This window comes from Phascolarctos cinereus, unplaced genomic scaffold (genome assembly GCF_003287225.1).
Source record: "Phascolarctos cinereus isolate Bilbo 61053 unplaced genomic scaffold, phaCin_HiC Scaffold_4;HRSCAF=312, whole genome shotgun sequence".
In the NCBI taxonomy this organism is placed as follows: domain Eukaryota; kingdom Metazoa; phylum Chordata; class Mammalia; order Diprotodontia; family Phascolarctidae; genus Phascolarctos; species Phascolarctos cinereus.
Genome location: NW_027555847.1, coordinates 133,941,778 through 133,951,058, shown reverse-complemented (window position 1 = coordinate 133,951,058; position 9,281 = coordinate 133,941,778). Strand labels below are relative to the sequence as shown.

The 9,281-nt window shown below is 53.1% G+C and overlaps 1 protein-coding gene across 2 annotated transcripts; it reads left to right on the top strand.

Moving 5' to 3' along the window:
• Positions 1-3,499: 3,499 nt before the first annotated feature.
• On the top strand, positions 3,500-9,165 carry RHBDL1 (rhomboid like 1). 2 transcript variants are annotated; one of them, XM_021006497.2, is made up of 8 exons: positions 3,500-3,806; positions 5,369-5,530; positions 6,232-6,456; positions 6,549-6,697; positions 7,257-7,369; positions 7,488-7,588; positions 7,744-7,804; positions 8,184-9,165. In XM_021006497.2, exons 1-8 carry the CDS (start codon positions 3,768-3,770, stop codon positions 8,453-8,455), a joined length of 1,122 nt encoding a protein of 373 aa, XP_020862156.1. In that variant the 5' UTR covers positions 3,500-3,767; the 3' UTR covers positions 8,456-9,165. The 2 variants fall into 2 exon arrangements, with proteins under 2 accessions (XP_020862156.1, XP_078008729.1); XM_078152603.1 differs by lacking the exon at positions 3,500-3,806 and having other exon boundaries at positions 3,822-5,530.
• The last annotated feature ends 116 nt before the right edge of the window (positions 9,166-9,281 follow it).

Sequence of the window (9,281 nt, the reverse complement as noted above, 5' to 3'; positions counted from 1 at the left end):
GTGGATGGTAATAGTTACCTCACAGGGATATTGTGAGGATCAGATAGTGAAAGTATGTCGAGTTCTTTCTGAGAAAAGCGCTGCACGTGAAAATAAAGGGCATGGAAGAGAGGTTTGTGTCGATTTCCCCCACCCCCCATAAGCTAACATAAGGAACATCTCCCACTTTGTCCCAGAACTGGCACGTTCTTTCAACCTCTGCTGCTTCCCTTGCTGTGCTGCTGGGGGAGGTTTTAGGGAGAAAAGCCACTCAGCTTAATGCCCCTTCTCTGAGCTCCAGGCAGCCTCTTTCCTTAGGCCTATTTCTGAGCAGGGCAGCTTGCTATTTCTAACCTTCCAGCATGCTCTAGGGGCATTAACTGCCAGGAGCAATTGCTCCTTTTCAGCTTCCTGACAGGACGTTATGGATTTCCGAATGGTCCTTGGAGGGGGTTACTATGGTAACCCCAACAGCCTCTGTCATAATAGTCATAAGGCCAAGTCTACTGGGACCAAATTTCTCTCCCCTGGTATCCTTCCAGCCCTGTAGATTTTGATGAGTTAGCATGTGAGCTTGGGTTTGGACCCTCAGAGGACAAGTCTTTTTCTGCCCCACTGATGGGCAAGGGTGGCCTCTTCCTGGCTTAGGAGCAGGTTCTCCTTATGCCCTCTAGGGCAAGATAACTGCAGGAGGGCAGTCTCTGGCCTTACAAGCAAAGGGGTGCCTGGAAGGCTGCCACCTCCAGTGTGACCCCAGTCACTGGGGGCTTTACACTAATCAATAAGACCTCACTTCTGGGCTAGTCAGGGCTACACTGAGAGGCAGCACTGCTTCCACCTGATGCTTGTCCAGTTTTCTTGTTAATGCTATGTTATGTTCCAGGGCCCCAGGCTCACACTTTTCCCAAAAAACAAAAACGAACCCTCCCACACACACACAGGATCAGGGTTCTAGGGCAGACACTGAATCTATGTTTAGGCATTGCTTGTGTCTCATTTTTAAGCAGTTCCCCAGAGCCTGTGGTGACAGCGGCAGCTTCAAACCTGAAAAATTAACTGCTGCTGTTTTCTTTGGCAAATTCTGTTGTGTATCCTGTGGAGTAGCCTGCTGCTCCCTTCCCCTTTTCCCCACCTGTGACACTCACCTAGAGCATGTATGGATGTGCCATAAGTATGTGTGCTGGGAAAAGGGGCGAGGGGGAAGGATTTTTTGTAGCTTTCTAGGCTGAAGAAGAGGACCAAGCAGAAGAACCCTGGTGCACAGGGCATAGATTCCTAGGATGGGAAACTAGCCTTTGATGTTCCAAGAGACTGTTGCTAGGACATTGGGAAGGAGGGACAGAAGAAAGAGAAGACCAGAGGGCCTTCAGGAAGTCATGAAGGAGAGAATGAGTTCAGTATGGGCAGGAATATTTGTGAAAGGTTTTTTGGTAGGAATTCGGTTTTGAAAGCTGAACAGGATGTAGATTGGGGGTGGGAGGCACAGTTTACCATCTTCTCCCATAGAGAGAAGTCCTTCTAAGGTAGGATGTAACCCAAACCTTTACCTCTGGCTTCTCTAGCACTGAGTCCTGCACCTACCAGATGTTCCATAATTAGTTGCTGCTGGTGATAAATGCACATGGTAGGTGGGGTGGAGAACAGAACTCTGTGTCTGTTTCTTGGCTTGTTAAAAAGGGCAGTGCCTCAGCTAGCTGGCCACAAGACCCCCTCTCCATCCTGTCCCACAGACCATGCCCCTCCAACACTGATACTGGGGACTTGTCAGATGGCAGTGAGGGGATCTATTGCTGTCTCCCCATCACCTCCATCCACAAGGATTTGCACAAAGTACATGCTTAATAAATGTGTGGTCAACTAATGTTGGGTCTTTTAGAGAGTGAGGCTTTATGTATGTTACATTTATGATTATAGACATGAAATCTGGTGTACATGCGTGACTGTACAAGTGGTTACCATGTTGGTTTGAATGAATATGGGCTGCACCCCTGAAGTGAGATCTTTGAAAGGTAAACATTATAGATAAATCTAGTAAAAATCTATTTACAAAATATAGTGCTAGCTAATACAATACTCTTTAAGGTGCTCTACTTTGCATATGTTATCTCATTTGGTGGGTGCTATTATCCCCATTTGACAGATGAGGAAACTGAGGCTCAGAGAGGTAAGCCCAGGCTCATACAGCTAGTGTCAGAAGCAGTGTTCAAATCTAAGTTCCCTTGACTCCGCTCTTCCACTCTGTGCCACTCCACAGATAATTCTTTTCAGTCATGTGCAACTCTTGGCAAAGACATTGGAGTCGTTTGCCATTTCCTTCAGCTCATTTTACCGAGGAGGAAACTGAGGCAAACAGGGTTTAGTGACTTGCCTAGGGTCACACTGCTAGTGTCTGAGGTTGGATTTGAACTCAGGTTCTGGTGGACTCCTGCCCTATCCACTATGCCACCTAGCGGCCCAATAAATACTTACAGATACACAAACATTAGCTATAGGTTCTTCTTTTTCTTCTTAACCTTTTCTTAAACTTCTGAGAAAGATTTTATTCATTTCTACTATGATTGTTCTGTCTTCACTGATCCCTCTAGCTGTTAATGCTCTTTCCTCACTCAGATTATGTTGTATTACATGTTGTATTCTCTCCGGGAGGATGTAAGCTCCATGAAGGTAAGGTCTGATTTTTCTCTCCTCTTTCTATTCACAGTACTTGACACAGTGTTCTTGCATGTCAATGCTTTAAACACACTTGTTGGATTGGATTCATTGAGATGGTTTTACTAAGAGCCTCCACACAGGTTTTGCACAAGACAGATTTGGGGTGGGATGGGAGGAATGCAGCCTTTATTCAGACCAATGAAAGATGTTGTAAGCATGTGACGACACACAGTTGTGACTAAAAATGTGCTTCATTTGGAGTGTGGCCCTAGGACACACGTTTGCTGAGCACCTACGCTGTGCACAGCACCGTGGGAGATCCAGAGATGGCTACGGCAGTTCCTGCTCTAAGGGAACCCCTTGTTCTAATGGGGTACTCGGTGGACTGGAGGCAGCGTGACAGATAAGTACCTGGGTCGTCCAGAGGGTACACCTTTGTCTTCCCCTACTGGGTTTTAGCCTGATGCTCTTCACATAAAAGATGCCCAGGAAATGCGGAATGAATGAACAATCTGTAAATCCTCCAAGGGCCCTTCAGCTCAAGATCCTAGGACTTCTGAGTTTCCATCGCGCGCCTGTGTGTGTGTGTGTGTGTGTGTGTGTGTGTGTGTGTGTGTGTGTGTGTGTCGCGCTGGAGGAGATGGGGAGGGAATAGAGAAGAGGAGAGCAGAGAGGAGGAGCGTCTGTGTGGATGTGTGCGTATCTGGAACCAGGAGAGGAGTGGGCTGTATGGCTCTGGGAGCGAGTGGGGGAGAGGAGAGAGGGGTGGGACGTGCGTATGCGCGGGCCGCGCGCGCGCGCGCGCGCGTGTGTGTGTGTGTGTGTGTGTGTGTGTGTGTGTGTGTGTGTGTGTGTGTGTGTGTGTCCAGGAGAGAAGAGGAGAGGGAGGGGGAAGGGGAGTGGTGGCTTGTGCGCCTGCCACGGCGGTGGCTCCGTGACGCGCTGGCCCCTGTGTGCGGCAGCGGCGGCACTAGCTGGGGCCGGGGACGGGCCAGCAGTGAGGTGGCGGCGGCGGCGGCGGCAGTGGCCAGAGCGGACAGCGGAGAGCGGAGCGGAGCCGGGGCTGGGCCTGGGGCCGGGGCCAGGGCCGCAGCGCCGGGTCCGCGGAGCAGCCGCCCCCCCGCCCGGGCAGCTCTATGGACAGGAGCTCCCTGCTGCAGCTCATCCAGGAGCAGGTGCGGAGGGCGCGGGCGCGGGCGCGGGCGCGGGCGCTGGCCGGGGCTGGTCTGCACGGACCGCACTCCCTATCTCCACTATCACCGCAAGCCCCCTACCCTCCCTTCTCCCTCCACCCCCCTCCCATGCATGTAGAAAAGACGTAGGTACCGCCTGCAGCTGCGGCCAGGGGCTGGAACTTGGCCGGCCCGGAGAATTGCACCAAACCGCGGGGCGGGCACCCGAAGGTGCGTCTCGTAGTCTCCCCACTGGGGCTGCCCTCCTTCCTTTCCCAGGGATTCCGGCCAGGCTGGGTTGGCGCCCAAGCACTCCGACCAGGGTGCAAGTCTTCCCTTGGCGCAGGATTCCCCAGGGAACCTGAGCGCTTAGGGGCGGGCTGCCTGAGCCACGCTTTGCCACACCCCTGTGCCTGCCTCCTTCTCGACCGGACACCCCCTACCCAACCCTAGGACACCCTGACCTCCAAGGCCCCCAGCTGACCTGTGAGCTCGGCTCCGGCACTGACATTGGCAGGACCCCCTGGGGCTGAAAATTAGGAGAAAGAGGGAATTCCCCATCCCAGTTCTGGGGATGCTCTCCAGACCTCAAACAGGACTAATGGCCTGTCAGAGTCAGTGATGGTATGGTTGGGGAGCCAGGTGCAAAGGGCTTTCCTTTTCCATTCCTGCTCTCCGCCTCCACCTTGCAGTCACCTGTCTAGCTGTTCTGCCCCCTAAACTGGAAGCATTGTCTGGCCGTAGGATGGAGGACTTGAGTGATTCAATCTCTGTGAGTCTAAGAAAGATTTATAAGTGTAGAAAGTTGTGTCCAACTGTTCTCTGGCCTACAACAACATGATGATACAGCTTCGACCTCAGCAAGATTTCCTGACAACAGTGTGGTGTTAGGTGGCTGGTACAGCTGTCTAACAAATGTATAAGCAGTCTCCAGACTTGAGCATGTTCATAAATGATTCATAAATGGGAAGATTGTTACCTGTCGGTGGAGTTATGTTTGGCCTGCCTAAAAAGAAAGGATAGGACTGCGGGCCCCTTTCCATCCAGAGATTTTATGCCGTTTTGTCTTTGTGATTCATAATAACTACGCTATTCAAGGGGCCCACGGACTTTCCTTCTCCCAGCTCTGACTGATAGGAACAATAAGCAAAGCAGGATAGGGCCGGGCTGTGACACTTGCCTTCGATGTCTAGACAGAGGATAAGTATCTAGGAACAGAGAATGGGGCTCTTTGAATTAAGTCAGTGGGAGCGCAGGTGGAGAATTGAGATGAAGAAGCCCAGGAGAGCCAGGAGGGACAGGAAGGCCCCTGCCCTTTGACATACGACAGCAGTTCTCACTATTTCTATGTCATTAGATACAGAAAAATAAGCTGCCCAGGGACTGAGATATCTCTCTATCCCACAGCAAACCCCACCCCCTTCCTATGATGTTTATGTAGTGGGGAGGGAAGGGAATAGGTCTGGAAAATGCTGGCCTTGACTCAGCTGTCCTGCCTGTTTCGGGCCTCATCCTTCCCCACCTCCCTTCTCCCACCTTCGCTCCTGGGCCCTTCCTATCTCCAGCAGCTGGACCCAGACAACACTGGCTTCATTGGCGTGGAAACCTTCACTGGCCTGGTTCACAGCCATGAGCTGCCACTGGACCCTGCTAAACTGGACATGCTGGTGGCACTGGCCCAGAGCAACGACCAAGGACAGATCTGCTACCAGGAGTTGGTAGACCTGGTTAGTGACAGGGGTCTTAGGCCTATCATCTCAGCTTCCATTGGTCCCCTGGATCTTGCTTCTGAGGTGATGGTCGGAGTGGGAGGGGACAGCGGTATTCAAGGAGAATTCCCATTTATTGTGGTTTATATTACCACTCTAGCTGGGGGAAATGGGTGTTGTTGGCATTAAGGGTCTTGAGGGCATGATGCTCCTTGGATACATCCAAGAGTCAGTGTGAAAGGGGTGGTTTGGTGGAGGAGGGGTTTTGATCCAGGAAACGGGCAGCAGAGTGGAAAGTGTATTGAACATGAGTTCAAATCGTAGTCCTGTTACTTACTGCCCATCTTTAGAATGAGGGGGTTTGATTAGATCATCTCTAACATTCCACCCAGGTCCAAATCCTTTGTCTTCTGACTGTAGGACTATTGCTTGAGGATGTCCAAGTTGTGTACTCAGTGTCTTTGACTGCAAGCATGTGGGCCCAAGTTGTAGATGGAATGCCTTGTATGTAGTAGGTAACTCAGTAATTATTTTGAATGGAAAACAAAAGTGGTGGCAACATCTATGAACAAATCCTCATTGACTATTGGAAATCTGGTCCACAGAAAAAAGTTCAGGTTATCCTGCCTCTCTCCCAAGTGGCCCTTTGCGTCCCTTAGTTGCTGGCCTTAGTTTCTACAGCTGGATACCAGGGGCCCTTTTCTGCTCTTCCCTGGCAGATCAGCAGCAAACGCTCCAGTAGCTTCAAGCGGGCCATCACCAATGGGCAGCGCGCCCTGCCTCGGGATGGGCTACTGGATGAGCCAGGCCTTGGTTTCTATAAGCGCTTTGTGCGCTATGTGGCCTATGAGATCCTACCTTGTGAGATGGACCGCCGATGGTACTTCTACCAGCACCGAACCTGCCCACCCCCAGTCTTCATGGCTACTGTTACACTCACACAGGTGATCCCCTTGGGTACCCCATTCTCAGCCCTAAACTATTTCCCGTTTGCAGCCTCAGAGGGCCAGACTCTGAGATAAATTATCCTTCCCAGATCATCGTGTTCTTGTGTTATGGGGCTCGGTTAAACAAGTGGGTGCTGCAGACCTACCACCCTGAGTATATGAAGAGTCCTCTGGTGTACCACCCTGGCCACCGTGCCCGAGCCTGGCGATTTCTCACCTACATGTTCATGCATGTTGGGTAAGAGGGGATTGCCTTCAGTCTCTCATAGAGGTCAATGTAGGGACCTCAGATATCTCCAAATGAATTTTCCTTTAAGGTCCCAGGCTGGAAATGAGAATCGGGTGAAGCTGTTTCACTCCTTTACACAGCTGTTCATGGGACTCCGAGAGAGTAATCTCATGTTTGTACCTTCTTTTACCCTTTCCAAAGCCATGTGAAGCAGGCCAGGTAGGAAGGAGGAACCTCGTTTTACAGAGACTGAGGGCCAGAGAGAGGGGAAAAGGGACTTGCTCAGGCTATACCACTCAGTAGTCCCTGACAGAGCTGGGGTAGAACACCAGCAGTCTTTCCCTCCCTTTGCATTTGCAGAGCAGGGAAGGGGTCTTGTCCCCACCTCCCAGGTTGGAGTGCAGGAGGACTTAGGCAGATGTAGGTTTTCAATGGACAGTAGGAGTGCTGTGACACCACTGGGTCCCCCCTATGCTCTAGGCTGGTTTGTAAGAGGCTCCATGGTGCATGCTGCATCAATGTCCATGCTGCTCTGACTAGTGTCGTATCCTCCCGTCCCACCATCTAGGTTAGAACAGCTGGGCTTCAATGCTCTCCTACAGCTCATGATTGGCGTGCCCCTGGAGATGGTGCATGGGGTGCTTCGGATAGGTTTCCTTTACTTGGCAGGCGTGCTGGCAGGTAAGGGCGGGGGTGGGGGAAGCCACGCTCTGAGGTGTCTGCTGAGGGAGCATGGCTTGAACCTAGGCCCATTGGGACAGCCCTCTCCTGACCCACTGTCCTTCATTGCCTCCCATAGGTTCCCTGACAGTCTCCATCACAGACATGCGGGCCCCTGTGGTAGGGGGTTCAGGTGGCGTCTATGCCCTCTGCTCTGCCCATCTGGCCAATGTTGTCATGGTAAGGAGAGGCTCTGTCCCGGGGTGGAGGGGAAGAGGCACTGGGGATTTGAAGAAAGCTAGCCATGTCCCTTCTCACTTCTTGGCCCAAGCCATCAGGGTGAGCCTGTTTAAGCCTCCCCATCCAAACCCTCACCAGATGCTCCTTCTCCTTAGAACTGGGCTGGGATGCGCTGCCCGTACAAACTGCTGAGGATGGTGCTGGCACTGGTGTGCAGTGAGTATTGGCCCTCCCAAGAGGTGTGGGGGGGAGGCGAGGAAGGGCCTGGGGAGGGCCGGATTTGGGTCAGAACAATGTTTCCCCTGGCCTGAGGAGGCAGGCCAGGTTCTGAGCAAGGTGCATAGGGTTTCTCTACCCCCCCCCCCCCGACCTGCACAAGCTAAAGGAGGAACAGTGAATGACAAGCAGTCAGCCTCACTGAAGGGAGAAAGGACAGTCACTGCCACCCTAGGGCGTTATTCCTCCTCCAGATGACATTAGGCACCCTCCAGGGCCCCCAGATCCCGCCATGCCCTGAGGTGGGAGCAGCTGCCGCCAGGCTGAGGGCCACCCCAGGGGTCCCCTTGTCCTCACATCTTGCTCCCCCCCACTGCAGTGAGCTCAGAGGTGGGCCGAGCTGTTTGGCTCCGCTTCTCCCCACCCCTGCCTGCCTCAGGCCCTCAGCCCAGCTTCATGGCCCATCTGGCGGGCGCCGTCGTGGGCATCAGCATGGGCCTGACCATCCTTCGAAGCTATGAGGAGAACCTGCAGGACCAGTGTGGCTGGTGGGTAGTGTTGCTGTCCTATGCCACCTTCCTCCTTTTCGCCATCTTCTGGAACATCTTCGCCTACGACCTGCTGGGGGCGCAGGTCCTGCCTCCCCCCTAGTGCCCCATGAAAGTGCCAACACCGCCACTCCGGTGCCACCAGCTGCCAGGCAGCCAGGACGCGGTCGTTATTTCTCCCTGTCAACGTGAACCTGACTGAGGTGGGTCTAGTGCCCGGCTCAGTTCTTCAGTGACAAGAACAACATAAGGTGCCAACTTCCCACTGGATTCTGGGCTGGGCATGCAGGTGCGTGCATGTGATTTTGGGTGCAGGCTAGTCAGGGCACGGCCCCCCCTTGGCAGGACCTCCAGGTGTGGGCCTGCATGTCCACCCTCTACTGAATGTATGTTTTAAAGCTGCTTCTCCCACCCCTGCCCCTGTGCCCACCTGCCTGGGAAGGGCAGGGGCCTCACTGCTCCCCCCACCAACAATTTCCCTCAGCTGGCTCTTTTCTCTCTAACTCTCCCCAGTTGCTGCAGGGACTTCAGCTCTATGGCCCTAAAAAGCTACTGAAATCAGGGCCTCTCAAGCCTTACACTGGTCCTGGGCCTAAATCCTCTTCCAAGTCCCCCTGCCACTAGGGAAGCCTAGTTTGAGGCTGCCCTGTGGAAGGTAGGAGGGGATGTGCCTGAAGGAAGTCAGGGGTAGTAACCAGAGGAGAGCACCCAGGGGAGTAGAATAGAGGCCCCACAGCCTCCAGAGCAAAGAGCCAGTTTGATGGATTTGCTGTCTGAGCCTTTTTGGAGTATGAATAAATATTTTACACAGCAGCTGGCCAAGCAGTCTCAAAGTAGAACGCCAATCTCAGCTCCTGGCCTGCCACCCAACACTGCTCAAGTGACCTTCTCTCTCCCTTTTTCCCCTCCTCCCGAGGCCCTGCTGTTGG